Source organism: Sus scrofa, chromosome 12, assembly GCF_054392235.1.
Source record: "Sus scrofa isolate SSC_HxYL_T2T_F1_AM1 chromosome 12, Sscrofa_HxYL_maternal_Yorkshire_Landrace_v2.0, whole genome shotgun sequence".
NCBI lineage: Eukaryota > Metazoa > Chordata > Mammalia > Artiodactyla > Suidae > Sus > Sus scrofa.
Genome location: NC_139394.1, coordinates 51674264 through 51693611, shown reverse-complemented (window position 1 = coordinate 51693611; position 19348 = coordinate 51674264). Strand labels below are relative to the sequence as shown.

The following is a 19348-nucleotide window of genomic DNA, read 5'->3' as shown; positions in this document are numbered from 1 at the left end:
GAGCCAGGAGCAAAAGCAGGCTCCTGAGCATGCCGCCTGCACACAGCACCCCCAAGGGGGCGGGCAAACCCCTAAGCCACTCCTCTGGGCTGAGCCCCGGACCTGCCCCCACCATCACCCTGTATGAGAAACCAGCTTGCCCCACCTGCTGCTGTTTTCACCCCTCCTGCTGCAGCAGGGGCCCAGAGTCTAGCCTTGGCTGAACTTCTTGTCTGGCCTCTCATCAATTTCTCTTTTTTTTTTTTTCTTTTTTTTTGTCTTTTGTCTTTTCCTAGGGCCGCACTGGTGGCATATGGAGGTTCCCAGGCTAGGGGTCGAATTGGAGCCACAGCTGCCGGCCTATACCACAGCCACAGCAACGCCAGATCCAAGCCACATCTGTGACCTACACCACAGCTCAAGGCAATGCCAGATCCTTAAGCCACTGAGGGAGGCCAGGGATTGAACCCGCAACCTCGTGGTTCCTAGTTGGATTCGTTTCTGATGCGCCACAACGGGAACTCCCTCTCATCAATTTCTATTGACTAAGGACGACCAAGAACCCTGGTCGGTAACACATTGAACAGACAGGCATTCCTTTGGGTTAAGCACTGCCCTCTTCCAAAGTGTCCCTTCAAGCCCCTAAGCTCACCCAAGGGAACAGAAGCAGCCTGAGGCAGGAGGTGGGAGGTGGGTAAGGGGCGTGGGAGCAGGGGTGCCTTAGGGAAAGGGGTGCCATATGATGGTGATACCAGCCCACATATGTGGCGTTCCCTTGTAGTGCAGTGGATTAAGGATCCAGCATTGTCATTGCAGCGGCGCAGGTCATGGCTGTGGCGAGGGTTCGATCTCTGGCCCGGGAACTTCCACATGCCCTGGGTGCAGTCAGAAAAAAATAAAATTAAAAAAAGACTCAAAAAAAAACCAAACCCAACACTGAATATGTGTGAGTTCTGTTCCAAGCATTTTACACGTGTTAATTCATTTCACTCTCTCAATAACCAGGGAGGTCTGTTCCTAATAGAATCATATTTTATATTATAATAATGTTCTGTGATTACTTCCCACTAGGATCATAAGCACTGAACTGCTGCTTTCCTGGTGGGAAAACAGAGGCTTTGCAAAAATTCACCCCCTGCCTGTGACCAGTCCTGTCACCAGACTACTCTACAAAGAGCCTGCAAACGAACTGCTCTGTCTCCCATCAGTGTGGATGGTTTCTGGGGCTCCCATTCAGTATTGGGGGAAATGCCCAGAGGGGGCATTTCTGGGCAGGTCGGATGCCTGGTGAGCAGACTGTACACCGTCTGGGAAGACAAGTCAGCAGGGGGGCGAGGCCGGCTGGCTTTCCTGAGGGGGCGGGGGACGTGCTGATGAGGCCACCTTGGAAACTGACCCCAAGGCCCATCTCTACAGGAGCCAGGAGCCGGCCAGTCCAGGGCCACTGCTGGGAGGACCCCGTCGGCCTGGTCACTTTCCCATCTCTCTGACGTCTCACGGCCACCAGCAGGAGTGCCCTCAGAGCTCATCCCAGGGGTCACCCACAGAGAGGTCAGAGCGGGGAGCGGCTGGGGGTCCGCCCTGACAGCCAGGCTTGGAGGAAGGGCAGCCCAGGGGACACGGTGGGCAGAAGACATGAGAATGGGGCTCCCTGACAAGGGAAGTGCGAGGAGGCTGGGGAAGGGCTGAGGCTGAGAAGGGGGCACCTGCTGGGACATGGCACGCTCCCCACATGCACGCACACCCCAACTTGGCACTGAATGCACAAACGGAGTCCTACTGGGTTCTGGGGTCTCGAACACTAAGGCACAAGGGACACCCAAAATATCATGTGGGAGAAGTGACAGGTATGTCTGCTAATTACCTATGAGAAGACCCACCGTTTATTGAGCCTTTACTATTTGTCAAGCTTGGTGCCAAGCAATTTATAGAATCACCTCCTTTATTTTTGCAGCAGTTGGTTTTTTGTTTTGGTTTGGTTTTTGGGGATTTTTTTTTTTTTTTTGGCCATCCCTGTAACATATGGAAGTTCCTGGGCCAGGGATCGAACCCATGCCACCACAGTGACCCAAATTGCTGAAGTGACAACATCAGATCCTTAACCTGCTGCACCGTAAGAGAACTTCGGCAGCAGGTTTCAACATCCCCACTTTACAAGTGAGCAAACTGAGACTCCGAGAGGTGAAGGATGTACCCAAAGTTACACAGTAAGTGACAAAGGCCAGAATTTGAACTCCAAGCTCAGCTCTTACTCTCAAGGGCATCCCAACTTCTTGGCACTTAACAGAACTATGTGTGTTTCAGGGCCTTTTCTCATGCCAATCACCCCACCTACACACACAATATTTCCTTATCCTTTCAGGTAATTGGAGACAATAAGATTCATACATTTCATTTTTTTCAAAATAACAAACAACCCCAGTTAAAAAATGGGCAAAAGATCTGAACAGATACTTCACCAAAGAAGATACTTAGATGGCAAACAAGCATAAAGAGACTCCATGTCACGTGTCATCAAGGAATTGCCAATTAAGATAACAATGAGATTCCACCGCAGACCTATCAGAATGGCCCAAATCCATCAAATGCCAACGAGGATACGAAGCGACAGGAACCCTCATTTATTGCAAAATGGTCCAGCTGCTTTGGAAGGCAGTATCTTACGAGACTAAACATACTCGTACCACGTGACCCACCAATTACACGCCTTGGTATTTACCCAAAGAATTGAAAACCTACATCCACACACCCCGAAGAAGGCACAGTCATATCTAGACCGGTTCTATTCATTATTGACAAAACTTGGAGGCAACCGAGATGTCATCCAACAGGCGAATGGGTAAATGAACTATGGTAGATCCAGACACGGGAATAAAATTTAGCAACAAAAATGAGCTACCAAACCACGAAAAGACATGAAGGAAACGTCAATGCATATTGCTCAATGAAAGAGCCCAATCTGTAAGGTCACATCCTGTTTGAAAACCTGGAAAAGACAAAACTTTGGAGGCAGTAAAGAGCTCAGAGGTTTGAGGGGAGAAAAGGAAGGATGAGTAAGTGGAGCACTGGGTATTTTTAGGGCAGTGAAAACCATTAGTCTGTATGACACTGTCTAAAAGTGGATATGTGTCCTTATATGTTTGTCAAAACCCACAGAACCTACAGCACCGAGACGGACCCCACATGTGAACCCTGGACTTTAGTTAATACTAAGGTATCACTCTCAGCTCATCAGTTGCAACAAAGGCACCACACCAATGCAAGATGTTAATAACAGGAAGTTGGGGAAGGAGGAGGGTATATGGGAACTCTGTACATTTCACTCAAGGTTTTTTTTGGTAAACTTAAAATCGTGTCTAGAAAAGTCAAATGCTACCAAGGCAATGGACAAAATTTTAATTTTTTTCTACAGAGAAGAAAAAATACAACCCTAATTTTCATCAATGGGAAAGAATTCTGCAACACTACTGGTACTAAAGTCAGATTTGTATAATGTGTCGTACTTTTCAAATTTTTTTTTTCTTTTTGTAGCTGCACCTGCAACATATGGAAGCTCCCAGGCTAGGGGTTGAATAGGAGCTGCAACTGAGGCCACAGCCACAGCCACGCCGGATCCGAGACGCATTTGTGAGCTATACTGCAGCTTGTGACAACACTGGATCCTTAACCGCTGAGTAAGGCCAGTGATCAAACACACAACTTCACGGACACTATGTCGGGTTCTTAACCACCGAGCCACACCGGGAACTCCCTCACATTGTTTTTGTGTTGATTAACAATTTGATGGCACCTCTGTTTGCAAATGAAGAAAGTGCACACGGTTTGTCCACAAACATCTTTTCCGTCTACACCACACGACCCACACGGGCACAGAGTCTAGCGCTGAAGATGGCAAGGTCGACAAACACCAACTGCCCATGCTTTGTCTTCACTGCATGTGTCACCATCTGAATGCGTGCATTTATTTCTTTGCTTACGTGCTCATCTCTGCCAGGTCCACAGGGAGAGGGGCTGCCTCTGTTTTGTGCACTGTGAAATACCCAGGGCGGATCGCAAGGGAGCGGGATGAATCCTGAATGAATCAGACAACAGCCCTAAAAACGCTGGGGCTGTACCAACAAGAGCGGAGCCAAAGGGCAGACTCAGCAAGGACTTCGTTCTGCAGCAATCCCAGAGGTCTCCCAAGTGGAGGGGAGTCTGGCCGAGAGCTGAACGGGAAAAGGAGGGCCTTGGCAGGCTTCAGGCAGGCATTCCAGGAAGAGAATCACCCTGGTAGAACTGCCAGAGCGGAAGAAGCCTCTCTGCATTTAGAGCTGGAAAGTAACTCAGAGTAGCTAGTTAAGGGCTTTAGGCAGTTAGGACGCGGCTCCCGGGCACCAATTTGGGGCAGGTGAGGCCAGAGACCTGGGGCCTCCTGGGAGCTGGTGAAACGAACAAGGTGCACCTGGATTCTCAAGCTTTCACCTGAGTAAGGGCAGTAACAGGAGAGCGAACACGGATTCCCCCTCCTCCCCACACACATTCCCCCGGATGGAGGATGTGGCCGGCCCAAAGGCAAACTATCTCCAAGGTCAAGTTTCCCATTCTTCACCATATATATTAATTTTTTTCCTTTTTGACCGCCCCAAGGCATATGGAGAACCGGGCCGGGGATCAGACCCGAGCCGCAGTTTTGAACTAAGCCGCAGGGGAGGTAACACGAGATCCTCGACCCCCTGTGCCGGGCCAGGGATCCCACCTGCGCCCCATGACACCACCGATCCCATTGTGCCACAGCGGGAACTCCTGTATTAATTATTCTTAAATTAAAAGAAAGCTTCTCCCCCACCCTGAGTCATGCCCTCCCAAAAAATGTCCCCCAGTAAAACTGATGTTCAGGATTCATACATTCTAGGTTTATGTCATAACAGCAGTAACAGCAGCTAACACACAGCACCTTAGCTCGACCGTAACTCATGCAATCCCCACCGCAACACTGCTGGGGGCCCAGCACCCCCAATTTACAGATGCACCCCAGCACACTGCAGGGAGCAGCCCCACTCCAGACAGGGCAGCATGGACGGTGAGTTCTTTCTCCCAGGTGACGGCCTCATTCCTACGACAGTCCCAGTGTGTGAATTTGGAATCAGCTCAGCAGGGAACCGAGTGTAGAGTTTGGGGACAAATCAGGTTTCCCCACAACCCGCTTTGTCCTCGGTATGACGCGGGTAGTGGTATCTTCCCCAGCAGGTTTTGGGCAAGGTGAGCAGAGTTAAAAGTTTCAAATAGTGCCGGCACATAGTTGGCTCTCAAAGGGCAGAAAAAGCCAACGCCTTTTTTTTTTTTGCCACACCCACAGCATGCAGAAGTTCCCAGGCCAGGGATTAAACCTGCACTACAGCAGTGACCTGAGCCACAGCAGTGCACCAGGTTCCCAACCTGCTGAGCCACCACAACCCTGTTTTTGTGTTTCGTGGGTTTTGTTTGTTTTTTTCTTCTTAGGGCCTCACCTGCAGCACATGGAGGTTCCCAGGCTCGGGGTCGAATCCGAGCTGCAGCGTCCAGCCTACACCACAGGCACAGCAATGCGGGGTCTGAGCCAGATCTTCTACCTAGGCTGCAGCTCGAGGCAACGCTGGATCTTAAACTCGCTGAGGGAGGCCAGGGACCAAACCCACATCCTCATGGACTCTATGTCAGGTTCAGAACCCTCTGAGCCACAAGGGGAACTCTCCACAACCCTGTTTTTTAAAACCAAGCCAGTCTCTGAACTCCTGGGGAACGTCTCTGCACTAGAAGGAGGAAATGCGAGAGTTAAAAAAAAAAAATCTCTGGCCCAAATGACCAGGGCCCAGCAAATGAATGAACCCTTGGCCCGGAGCTGTCAGCCAGGCTGCTTGGGCCCAAGTGCAGGGCAGGAAAGGGCGTGCTTCCTCCTCCTGCAGGATCAGCACTCCCACCCAGAGAGGGGTTTCCTTCAGCCGACCCCACCCGCTTCCCCCAGAACATTCCATGCTCAGCCAGGAGAGCCCAGGAACAAGCTCCTGGGTCTGGCGGGGAGAGGCAGGCACCCCTCTTCCAGGCCTCCATGCAGGGTCTGACCCGCACCCTCCGCCTGGCTCTCACTGCGGGCCCCCACCCCCAGCACCCCCCAGAGACCACCAGCTGGCTCGTCCGCCCCAGACCTGTCTCTCTCCACGTCTCTAGGCTGCTGGCCAGAGCCGGTGGGAGACAGGCCAGGGAGCTGGGCTGCCGGCCCTCCACCGCGGTCCCAGTGTGGCCTCTTATGTTCTTTCCTTAGGCCCCTGGCGGATGGATCATCCTGCCTCCAGTCCTGGGACCGCTAAGAATAAATGAGCCTCTTCCAAGACAGTCAGGCATCACGCCCCCTCCCTCCTGACCCCCTGGCACCTGCAAGGGCTCCCGAATTAAGCGCGGAGTCTGTATCCTGGGATTGGAGATCCGCCACAGGACAGTCCAAACCCACCCTCCAGTGCCTGCAGGACTCATACGTCGCAGCTAAAACGATTATACAGAGATGTGCACGCACATGTCTGGACCTGCCAGTACACACGCACCCTCTCCTGTCTCCACCTGGCTAGACGCTGCTCCTCCCCGACCCCAGCTGACCCTTCCGAGCCTCTGAATTTCTCCATCACGTTGTTCCCAGACCTCAGCACAGCCATGAGCCTGCCACCCACATTACTCTTTACTTAATATTTCCCTTTTTTTTTTTTTTTTTTTTGGTCTTTTTAGGGCCACACCCGCAGCCTATGGGAGGTTCCCAGGCGAGGGGTCTAATCAGAGCGGTAGCTGCCGGCCTACAACACAGCCACAGCAACATGGGATCTAAGCCTCATCTACGACCTACACCACAACTCCCAGCAACACCGGATTGTTAACCCACTGAGCGAGGCCAGGAATCGAACCCGCATCCTCATGGATACTAGTCGGGTTCTTAACCCACTGAGCCATGATGGGAACTCCTACTTAATATTTTCCTTTAAATCATCTCATTATCTTAAATTTATTTTCAAAGGCAACTGTGTATCCCCACCCTAAAAACCGTATCAAGCAGCTATAAAGGAAACTTAAAAAAAGTTATGTTCTAATGCACCTGAAAATAATCATTAAAATGTTTAAATGCTCATCTGTATAAAAGACTTAATATTACTGTATAATTATACTTCAACTCCTCTCTCACGCTAAGAAACGCTGCCTTGGAGTTTTATTTTTGCCTCCTTCCGGTCTTTGGTTTTTCTGGTCCTGTCTTCGTCATCTGGGGACTTGTCACAGTTTTGTCCTCGTTGACCCCAAAGAGCACCTGAGGGGGCTGCAGCCCCTCTCCCAGCACTTAAACACAGCATCGCATGCGATGAAAATACTTAGCAGACAGAAAGTTCCAGTTTGCTCAGTTGCAGTAACAGGGCCCCACTCCCCACCTGGCCCTGGGCCCCCGTGCTGCCCAACTTTCTACAAAAACACACCGCCCCTTCTCCGGCCACCCCCAAATCAATCCCTGGCCCCCGGCGTCCCTCTGAGGGTGGTATGGAGAGTGCAGCAACCTTCGGGGAGGCGCTGGGGGCTCCCCGCCCCTCTCCCACCCAGGGGCCCCTTCCTGGGAAGCAGCAGGCCCTGGGATCGGCCGGAAAAGGCAAGTCAACCGTTAACAACACTCTCCTGGCCCAGACACGCCCTCCCGGGAGCCAGCAAAGTTCGGGGAACCCCCCCTGGCTCCAGAAACCACAACACCTTCCTGTCTCCACATCGCCAGAGACCCCCAAACACCTACCAGGAACCGAGGGGGGCTTGCTGGCGCCCCAGACGGCAGGCAGGCAGAGGCGGGCACTCTCCCGCCCACCACGCGTTGTCAGGGGCAACCCTGATGCAGATTTGAATCACGGCCTTAAGTCAATAAGTGGCGGCCGCGGGAAGGCCCAGCTGGAGCCAAAACAAGGCCTGGATTCTCTGGGGTGGACGGAAGCCCGGGGTAAGGCTGCCCATGGCCAGTCTGCGGGTGCCCGAGTTCCCCAGGGACATCTTCCAAAACGGAACAGATAAAGGACACTTTCTATTAGAGGGGGGCCTCCTGTGGGAATGGTGGCATTCTTTTGGGGGGGTTTTCTTTAAACCTGACCTCGCATAGAAGATTTTGAGGAATTTGCTGTTAAAAAAGGCACATGTGGAGTTCCCGCTGTGGCACAGTGGGTTAAGAACCTGACTGCAGCGGCTCAGATTGCTGTGCATGCACAGGTTTGATCTGCAGCCTGGCGCAGTGGGTTAAAGGATCCGGCGTTGCCGCAGCTGTGGCTTGGATTCAGTCCATTGCCTGGGAACCTCCATAAGCTGAGGGTGGGGCCATTTAAAAAAGAAAAAAAAAAGGCACATTTTAGGGAAAAATATCCAAAATATTCATTCTAGGCAGGGGTCATACATGGGACATCAGCATCTCATAACTTCCTGAAACTTCAACTGCTGCGGGCAGGGCACCCATCTTCCCCGGGGAAGAAGATGAACAAAGCCTGAGGTTACTGGACCCGTGGCCCAAAGGGAACAGCCTCCCACATGCAGCTTGGGAAGAACAAGGCTCATGACGGAGTTCCTGTTGTGGCTCAGTGGGTTAAGAACCTGACTAGGATCCATGAGGACGTGGGTTCGATCCCTGGCCCAGCTCAGTGGGTGAAGGATCTGGCATTGCTGTGGCCAGCAGCTGTAGCTCCAACTCGACCCCTAGCCTGGGAACCTCCATATGCCGAACATGTTTCCTTGGAAAAAAAAAAAGGACAAGTCTCATGAAGGAGCCCTGGGGAGATGACACACTGTGTCATCTGCTTGCAGGGAGAAGGTGACAAGGATCCCCTTGCTGACCTTTTCATAATGCAAACAAGCTCACGACAGAAAAAAATGGTGTAGGGAGAAGAAAAACACCACATCTGACGCCTCTCCCCCATGGGAAACAAAAGTAAAAGTAAATTCTATGGAGAGGGACAGCATCCTGAAGAGGTTCTCTAACTGGGTTCCAAGGAGCCCTAGGGGTGCCATGCACCTCTTTGGGGGCCGCCAAGGTGGGGTGTGGAGGTGGGTGGATAAAGGGATATATTCCAACCTAGCCCAGGACAGCTGTGCTCTTGTCAGCTTCATCCCGGATTTCCAGGGAAGAGGGCCTTTGAAGAAAAGATGCTGTAGCTAAAAATGTTGGGACATGCGACTGTGTGATTCCGGTCGTATCACGCGGGAGAATGAATGTGATGCGAGCCTCTCTGAGCGTGTGGCCGGCAGGTGTGTCGGGACCAGCGGGCCCTTCATCCTCAGCAGGCACTCTGACTTAGGAGAGGTGACGAAGGAGGGCACCTCTTTCTCCAGGTCCAGCCTGGCCACTGTGCCCTTCTCCTGGCAGGACCACAGGCTGGACACTGCATGTGTCACCACAATCAGGACAAGCCTTGAGCCAAGTCAAGTGTCCAGAAAAGAGAGCCAGCCTTGGAGTTCCTGTCGTGGCGCAGTGGTTAATGAACCTGACTAGGAACCATGAGGTTTTGGGTTCAATCCCTGGCCTTGCCCAGTGGGTTGGGGACCCAGCGTTGCCGTGAGCTGTGGTGTAGGTTGCAGATGCAGCTCGGATCCCGTGTTGCTGTGGCTCTGGCGGAGGCTGGTGGCTATAGCTCCGATTCGACCCCTAGCCTGGGAACCTCCATATGCCGCGGGAGCGGCCCTAGAAAAGTCAAAAAGACAAAAAAAAAAAAAAAAAAAAGAGAGAGCGAGCCTCTCCAGGGATGGGGACCAAATGCAGACACCAGAGCCAGATGTGTGGATCCAGGGACCAGAGACCAAAGAGATGCGGGGTCAGTGCCTGGGGGTGACTTCTGGACACAGTGGTGAGGGTTTGGTTTCCATGTGCTCCCAGCAGTTAGCTGCCCAGAAAGGCCAGCGTATAGTTGAAAGGTCCTGGAGGGACCAGACCTGAGGCTGAGGAGGCCTGAGTGTCCACAATCCACTCAACAGACCACAGCGGGTATGCTGCTGCCCTGCTGTGCAGATGGCGCCCTGCAGGCTGCCTCCAGCCTCCAGAGGGCTGTGTGCCCCCGTGCAGAGCCGGGGCCTCTGCTGGCCTGTCACAACGCATGGACACTTTGTCTGCCCCGAATTCCTCTTTGAGAATGATTCCACCTTGGGGCTGAGGAAATCACTCCCAGTCCTTCTGGGTGGGAGAAACGGGCTCTCCCTTCCTCTTCCTCGGGATGAATGTGACTGGGGCCGGCTGATGAGAATATCCCCACCCACGGGGCACCAGGACTGGTTCGGGGCTGGCATGTGGCATCTCAGTCATACAGAGGCTTCCCTGGGCTCTCACTAGAGTCACCGAGAAATACCTTCTTTCTCTGTGACAGCAAGCTGTAAGAACAATGTTGTTCTGGGATGGCCATCTTGCTGCCACTTGGAAACATCCTGAGAATAAAGCCAAGCAGTGCTGAGAGGCTAGATAATCCTGATGGTGTTGTCAACTGCTGGATCCAGCCATGCCTGAACCACTCTGCTGATTCCCAATTTGCCAAATTCAGAGTCCCCACCCCCTACCTTTTTTTTTTTTTTTTTTTTTTTATGGCCATACCCATGGCATCTGGAAGTTCCCAGGGCCAGGGGTCCAGTTTGAGCTGCAGCTGCAACCTAGGCTGCAGCTGCGGCAATGCTGGATCCTTTAACCCACTGTGCCAAGCCTGGGGATGAACCTGCGCCTCTACAGTCAGATTCCTAACCCATTGCGCCACAGCAGGAACGCCACAGAGTCCGCTTTCTGAGTTGGGTCTTTGCCATTCACAATCAAGGGACTGGAATGAAGTCGCCCGTCTTGGCTCGAGAAGGAAAGAGAATGCATGGCAGGTACTAACCTGAGTGAGCCTGACGTCTTTATAGAAATGACATAAACCCTGGAAGTCAGCTTCCTGCTCCCACGTCAACTGCCCCTTTGGAGTCTGTGCCAGCAGCTGTCTGGTTCAGAGATGCCAGGGCGGCAGCTGCTTTCCTCTGAAGCACCCCGTGTTCGCTTCTCCTAGGCCTGCTCTGGTGGCTCTGCAGCAGTCACGTGGCCCCTCCACTGAGGGCATCTCTCATGGCCCCTGGATGGCATGGAAACCTCCCCTGCCTCAGCATCTGCCCAGACCACTACAAGAAGTTCACCCTTGTTCACTCCCCTAGGGACACAAGACACTGTCCCCGGTCATCCCGGTCCCTTGGCCCACTTCCCAGGTTCCAAGTTCAAGTGCCATCCCCCACCTCCGAGTACCCCAGCTTAGCCGGGCCTCAGGCTAGTGCAGCCAGCATGAACGCAGAAGCTTCCGCACGAACACGGGCATCCCTCAGCATCTCTCCATCCAGCATCGTCCGAGGACCCATGAATCACGAGCAGCAAGGCCCCATCACTGCTGCCTCTCCTGTTCCCAGTCAAAACCTCACCAAGCAGGTTAGAAGGTGAAAATAGGTACCAAACTGCTTAACACAGCCACGTGTAAGAACTGCAAGGAGGCCAATAGCAATAAACTGAATGACCCATATGTGAAATGGAATAATTTGCTAATTAATATAAATAGGAAAGAAAAGCTCCCTAGATAAGTGACAAAAAAAAAAAAAAACCTTAAAGAGCTCAAGAGGAAGGAAATTAGGAAAACAAACCTCAATCTAGAGGATCAAAGACTACACTCAAGATAATATGCTACATGTGATGAATGCACATTCTATTTCTAAACTAGAAATCTGGGAGTTCCTGTCGTGGTGCAGTGGTTAACGAATCCGACTAGGAACCATGAGGTTGCGGGTTCGGTCCCTGCCCCTGCTCAGTGGGTTAACGATCCGGCGTTGCCGTGAGCTGTGGTGCAGATTGCAGATGTGGCTCGGATCCCGCGTTGCTGTGGCCCTGGCATAGGCTGGTGGCTACGGCTCCAATTAGACCCCTCGCCTGGGAACCTCCATATGTCGCAGGAGCGGCCCAAGAAATGGCAAAAAGACAAAAAAAATAAACAAAACTAGAAATCTGCTGGCAACAGTGTCATTGGGTAAACCAGTTACATAGAGGCCCCTAGACAGGGGGGCCAGGTGGAGGGGGGGCAGAGCATGGCTGGGGCTGAGGTCTGGAGCCAGAACCCACCAGAGGGTGGTCCCCAAGGGTCAAGAGGCCACAGGGAGGAAGGATGTAAATCCAGGCCAGGGAGCAAAGGCTGAGCATCCCCCAGCGCCACCTCCACCGCCCCAGGGCAAACTCCCTGACTTCTCCAGCTCTCCCCCAGCCTGCCCGGCCTGCCTGGGGCCCCTCCCACCCCATCTCTGCTCCACGCACAAATCTGCTCTCCAAATCAAGCTGCAGAAGCTCCAGCCACTGGGTCAGACCCACCTTTCCTGGTGTCACTGCTCCTGCCCCCCCCATCACTGCCCTAAGAGCACCCCAACGTGATGCTGGCTCCTCGCTCCTCCAGCTCTGCCTCTCTGCCTCAGCTCCTGCTGCCCCCCAGGGCCCCAGGATGTCCCTCCCTCCACCTCATCCTTCCAGGTCCTGCTGCACCTCGGAGCCTGCCTTGCCCTCCCCTTCCCTCTGGAAGCAGCCTCTCCTTCCCTGAAGTCCTTCAGCTCCTCGCCTGTAGCACTGAGCATCGGCCGCCTTATGCTATACATACATTCTGTCGTCTAATGGGAAGTCTGCATCTGCCTCACCTTTGTGCCCTCTTCATTCATTCGTTCCTTCAGTCATTCCACACACATGTGCTGAATACCGACCACGTGCCGGACCCTGTGCTGGGACTGGGGATACCATAACCAACAAGACAGACACTGTCCCTGCCAGCTTGGAACTCACATCTCAGAGGGGGGAACACAAACAAAGAAACATGACTAAATAAACCCATAAGCATTGTGATACAGGAGAGAAAGGTGCAGGTATACCGGGAAGAACAACTCTGACTCCATATTGAATCTGTTTCTTTTACCTTAACCTTTGCATTCTATTGCTTTTGCTATAAGGTAAGATGACTGTGCAGTTCCTTGGTGGCCTAGTGGTTAAGGACTCGGCATGGCCACGGCGGTGGCTCAGGTTTGATCCCTAGCCCAGGAACATCTGTATGCTGTGGGTGCAGCCAAAAAAAAAAAAGAATGTTACCTAGAGTCTAAAATATACAGGAGAGCCCATTCTCAAGGCTCTGACCTTTAACGGTGTAACATTTTCCCATTCATATAGAGGTAATAAGTTACAGAACAGAGGCTAACAGTTCTCTTGTTGGAGGTTTACAGGACCAGGGTGACCTGATCTATGCGGTCGGGTGCAAGAGCAAAGGGTTCGACACCAAGAAGTTAGCAACAACTAAGCACACCCTTCCCCCTTTGTGTATAAAAGCAGCCTGAACGCTAACTCGGGTGAGATGGTTCTTTGGGACACAAGCCCACCGTCTTCTTGGTCTACTAGCTTTCCTTGTCCCAACAACTCATCTCTCGATTTACTGGCTTGTCGTGGGGCTATCAGTACAGGCTTGGACCTGGTAACAAAGGGGACACGATTTGTGAGCTCTGATTTAAAGGAAGAGTCAAGACGGTGTCTCTATCTGCAAAACAAGTGAATATACCAAGTAGGAGATTCCTGGTGTGTCCCCTGCACCCCTCTAGACATACTTACCACCCATCATCACCCTGATGGGTGCCTCCAACTGGCTTTTTGTTTGTTTTTAGGGCCACTCCTGTGGCATATGGAACTTCCCAGGCTAGGGGTCGAACTGGAGCTGCAGCTGCCAGCCTATACCACAGATATAGCAACTCAGGATTTGCTCCATGTCTTTGACTTTAACCACAGCTCACAGCAACGACAGGTCCTTAACCCACTGAGCAAGACCAGGGATCAAACCTGCATCCTCATGGATATTAGTTGGGTGTGTAACCCACTGAGCCACAGTGGGAACTCCCCCAAATGGCTTTTAGAGGGTTTTTTCCAGCAAACACACCTACAGCAGACAACAGGACATGGTGTCCATTCATGTCCTGCAGAAGTCTTGCCACAACTTCATGTGGCTCTCCCGGCAGAATTCCCTCCTGACTCCCGATACCACCATCACCCCCCCAGGGCTAGAATAGCAAGTGGATTGTGTCCTGCAAGCTGACCCCGTTTCACTGGGCTCTTCTGGCCTCCGTGGGAAAGGGCCATGATTGATTCGTCATGCCTAGCACAGGAAGCGGAGCAGAGAGCAGCGGCACGCGTGCCACGTATTTCCCTTGCCACTCAGGGTCTCGTAGATGACCACCCAGGCAAGAAATTTCCTTCAGATCTAATTGCCTGGAAAAGCACTCAGCGTCTGGTCTCCTGCTCCTTATGGACCCCATGAACCATGTAAATAGCACATTTTTTTCCTGCTCTGATCTCTCATTAGCTCAGAGCTAAATCTCTGATTCAAGCATAGTACACGGTGCACAGTTCTGCAGCCTGAATATATATCCTGACTCTCCCTGGTTGTGACCTTCCAGTTAATCTGTGTTTTTCCTGATCTTATTTTTATGGGTTTCTATTTAATTACATACACACGTATACAAGCATATATAAAAAAAACATCAACCCATAGCTCTGGCATTTAGCATCTACAGTATCTTTTTCTTATAAATATATATTTTATATTTCTTATGTAGTCAAGATACATACAGAAGCACATGCTCTTGTGAGTATCTTACTTCCTTGATAGAAGATGGAGGAATAAATGGAGCGATGGATGGATGACAGGCAGGAAAACCAGGAAGAAGAAGCTACAGTCTGTGCCTGAGAGAATTCAGATCATTACACTCTGTTGTGAACAGAGCCAGAGTCTGGGACCTGAGATCAGGAGGCAGGCTTTTAGTCCCAGCTCTGATCAGCTCTGTGGCTGCGAAGGGGAAAAAATTGCCCCCACACCCCCTCCACCACACACCCAGGCGACCTGAGAGCTTCGCAGCTCTTAAATGCATTTACAACCATCTGCCTTATTCCTTTGCTAGGTTACAGCAGAAATTAAGCGGAGAGGGTTGTGACTGCCAATCATAGGGAAGGCACCAGCTGCGGGCACGCCACCAGCGTCATTATTAGGATCGGGCACAACACTCCAGGCAACCAGCACACGGCCGTGAAGAACCTGCCAAACCGCACGGCCTCCTATAAATGCTGCAGGAATTCAAAGAGAAAAGACATCTGTATGCAGTGTCCTCCCTGTCCCCCACCCCGGATGTCTGAGAGAGCGCCTGACTCAAGGACTTCAATTCCCTGCTTCTCCCGGCAAGAGAAAAAGCCCCGTCCAGGACCCATCCCCCTCCTTGGCACTGGAAATCGCTGCCCCCCTCGTGAAGGGCTGGGGCTCCCAGGCTCCCGTCAGCGCACTGCCCACCGTCCCCTGCCCACAGCATCCCCTGCAGAAAGGGAGGGCAGCCCTGCGCGGTTAAGGGCAGGCCAGCTGGAGAAAAACGAGCTGAGGCTGGAAACAGTGGCGCTAGGGACGCGATTGGCGGGTGACCCTCCCGCAGGGCTCCCACCACACCTCCCCGACACTTCCTGACCCCTCCTGTCCCCCATCAGAGGCCCATTCACTCCACAATCACCAGGGTTCCAGGCACCTGAATCGACAGCCCTGCGTGTCGAACAGCAGGTGAAAATGAGACCGTGACAATAACTGGGCTCCTTTTCAACAAGTTTTTCAGCAGAGCGTGGGCGAGGCCTTGCTCTTCTAGGGGAACTGACAGACGTCACAAAGGTAATGTGGCTAATTCTAGATTCTGGAATGTTCCCTGCCCAGGCAGGGGCTGAACGTGAGGGCCTGGGGTCGGGGGGGAAGTGCGGGGGGGATGGACAGTCAGAGGGCTGTTGTGCAAACGAGTTCAAGGGACAAAATAAGGCCTTGTGTAGTTTATCCCAGAGGCAGACCCATGCTAGGCAGTGACTTCGCCAAAGTGGGGGTGGAGGGGTGTGTGAGGTAAGGTCCCTTGGCATCCTGCAGGATGTCCTTTCTTCTCCTCGGCCCGACGTAGCTGCCCAGTGGCCTTCAAGGGTGGGCTCCAGAAGCCCCGTGTAGGCACTGGGACGAGCCCCCTGGGCCCAGCTGACCCTTCCAGGGGCGCCATCAGCCCAGGCTGGCGTATGGAAGTCACTTCCTTGAGAACCTGGGAAACAAGCGAAGAGACCGACCTCTCGATTCAGCTGCTCTCTGCAATACCAGGATGCAAAGTGAGGCGCTGATGGAGGGGCATTTTCCCCAGGTGGAAACGCCCAGAGACGGGAAAGGTGCTGATCAGTGGGGGAAAGAACAGGAGAGCCGAAGAGAGGCGAGCAAACAAAGGCAGAGCCAGGGCTCCCGGGCTGCCCTCTGGTCCACATGCTGGATCCAGCCCTTCCAGGGGCCTGGGCTTCTGCGAGATACTCCAGTGTCCTGGAAATAAATCCCCGTTTTTGTTCAAGTCTACTATTTGCAAGGAGGCTAGCCCTCGTTAGCCTGATGAATATCGGGTCCGTTTTTCTCCCACCCTCTCCAGTAAGCAGGGGGATCTCCACTGCTCTCCGGCTGATTTAAGAATACCTGGGAGCGTGGGGAGGTGTTCCCGCTCTGGTGCAGCAGGCTAAGGCCCCGGGGTTGTCTCTGCAGCAGTGAAGGTTGATGCAGGGGCTCGGGTTGATCCCTGGCCCGGTGCAGTGGATTAAAGATCCTGCATAGGTTGCAGCTGTGGCTTGGATTCAAACCCTGGCCTGGGGAACTTCCATATGCCGTGGGTGCAGCCAAAAAAATGGACAGCAGAGGTTGTGGGGCTGGTGGGACTCAGGTCCGGCTTGGTCTGGTGAGGGGACCTTGAACAATTAACCTCCCTGACAGGTATGGCAGATGCCTCCCCAAACCCACTCCCGGCCTCTCCAGTCTGTTCTCACACGGTCACAAGAAGCTCTTCAAAAATGCCAGCCCCGCAGCAGACCCGCCTGCAAAAATCCTCCCGTGGCTTTCCCCTGCTCAAACGATACAAGCAAAGACGTCCCACCCGACCCAGGGCCTCCGTAAGCCCACACCCCTTCCCCATGGGGTTTGCAGACGCCCTGGTCCTCCTCCCTGGGGAGCGCGTCCCCTGACCCTGCTCTTCCCCAACCCCTGCTGCCTAGCTACCTCTGTTTGGATTTTTGTATCAACACCATTACATACCAGCAAATTCACCCTATTAAAATGTACACGTCACCGGTTTTAGCACATTCAGTTATATAACCATCACCACTATTCCAGAACATTTCATCACCCCTGAAAGAGACCCTGTCCCCATTAGCAGCCACTCCCTATCCGTCTTCTCCCAGCCCCAAGAAACCACTAATCTGTCTCTACGGATTTGCATATTCTGGACAGTTCATATGAATGGGATCCTACAACAGGTGCTCTTTTTTCTTCTCTACTTTCTTATGCTGTAATCTTATTATTATTATTATTATTTTTTTTGCCATTTTTGTCTTTTCTAGGACTATACCTGCGGCACATGGAGGTTCCCAGGCTAGGGGTCTAATCGGAGCTGCAACTGCAGCAACAAAGGATATGAGCTGAATCTGCAACCTACAGCTTGTGGCAATGCCGGATCCTTAAGCTGCACTGAGCAAGGCCAGGAATCAAATTCGCATCCTAAGGGATACTAGTCGGGTTCTTAACCCACTGAGCCACAGTGAGAACTCCATCTATGTGTATCTTTGAATCTAAAGTGTCTTGGAGATAGCATAGAGTTGGGTTTTTTTTTTAACTTATTCTGTCAATTTCTGTCTCTTTATTGGAGCAATTAATATACTGACTGATAGGATTTATGTCCTTTTGCTATTCATTTTCTACGTGGTCTGATATGTCTTTGTTCCTATCGTCTTCCATTCCTCCCTTCCTTGGTGTTAAACAGGTATTTTCTGGCATGCCATTTTAATTCTCTTTCATTACATATTTAAAATTATTTTCTTAGTGGTTGCCCTGGAGATGACAACTAACATTTTAACTTAAAACAATCTGGCTCTGATTAATGCCAACTTAATTTTAATACACACAAAAACTTTGCTCGAATATAGCTTTCTTCCCCTTTTATTATGCTATTATTATACTAATGACGTCTTTGTACATTATAAGCTTGTCAGTACAGTTTTATAATTCTTGCTTTACACCGATAAGAAAAGAGTTACAACAAAATACCTTTCTACCTTTAAAGGTGCTCCTCATCTCATGTGAATTTGAGTCACTGTCTCGGGTCCTTTCACTTCGGCCTGAAGGGTTCCCTATAGTATTTCGTGGAGGGCAGGTCTCATAGCAACACATTCAGGTTTTATTTATCTGGGATGTCTTGATTTCGCCTTCTTTTTTTTTCTTTTTCACCTGTGCCTGCAGGTGATGGAAGTTCCTGGGCCAGGGACCAAATCCGAGGCTCAGATGTGACCTATGCCACGACTATCCCGCAGCAATGCTGGATCCTTAACCTGCTGTGCCACAGCAGGAACTCGCATCCCCTTCAGTTTTCAAGAATATCATTTTCTGGATATCGACTTCTTGTTGCCCATCTTTTTGTCTCCGCACTGTCATCCCATTGCCTTCTGGCTTCCAGTTTCAGATGAGAAGTTGACGGTTGGTCTGATTAAGAATCCTTTGTCTAGTGAAGTCTTACCCTTCAATTCGGACTCAACCATCTCTTTCTCCCTGGACTCCCTTTTGTATATGACCCCCCCCCCCCAGGGCTGCATAGCTATCAGAGATGATCATGATTGTAATTAAACAATCACAGAAGTAGCTCCCTAGTTTGTTTGCTTTTTTTTTTCTTTTTTAGGGCCACACCCATAGCATATGGAGGTTCCCAGGCTAGGGGGTCCAATTGGAGAGACAACAGCCAGCCTACGCCACAGCCACAGCCACGCAGGATCCAAGCCGTGTCTGCGACTTACACCACAGCTGGATCCTTAACCCACTGAGTGAGGCCAGGGATCAAACCCACAACCTCATGGCTCCTAGTCGGATTCCCTTCCAGCGCACCACGATGGGAACGCCCCTAGTTTGTTTCTATCGCTAGAATGTAAGCTCCATAAGGACAAGGCAAGGAATGAACCTGCTTTGTTCAGCACTCTATCCCCAGAGGGAACACACTACTGGTCATACTGTAGCCTTTCAAAAAATATTTACTGAGTAAATAAATGAAACTCGTCCTGAAGTCGGCCGAATCACCAGGCGTCCATCCTTCACTCTCTGTTACAGTATGAGGCAGCCACGCTCGGCCACGGCCTAATGGTGGGCAGTTTATGTCCCTGCCCCCTGGCTTGGGATTAGAGTCCAGCCTTCAGCTCCTGACTCACTGCTGTGTGGGCCCACCCTGTGGACATTAGGTCACCAAGTGAGGCCAGCCCACAGTTGAGTCCTGGCTGTCC

At 51.9% G+C, this 19348-nt stretch overlaps 1 protein-coding gene across 29 annotated transcripts in view; it reads right to left on the bottom strand.

Annotated features, from left to right (window-relative positions):
* RPH3AL (rabphilin 3A like (without C2 domains)) overlaps nt 1-19348 on the bottom strand; it is a 171775-nt gene that overhangs the window by 116650 nt on the left and 35777 nt on the right. For 15 of the 29 annotated variants that reach the window (XR_014821590.1, XR_014821588.1, XR_014821589.1 and 12 more), the window contains exon 1: nt 7751-7811. The exons of 8 other annotated variants lie outside the window; for them this stretch is intronic. Coding sequence is in view for 1 of the 21 variants with exons in the window: in XM_084985588.1 (XP_084841714.1) it covers nt 5469-5479 (11 nt within the window). In the remaining 20 variants the exon portion in view is untranslated. Of the gene's footprint in view, nt 1-5468; nt 5751-6369; nt 6457-7750; nt 7812-19348 lie in introns of those variants that run through there. 6 more of the 29 variants (XM_021067543.2, XM_084985592.1, XM_021067544.2 and 3 more) reach the window with 4 other exon arrangements.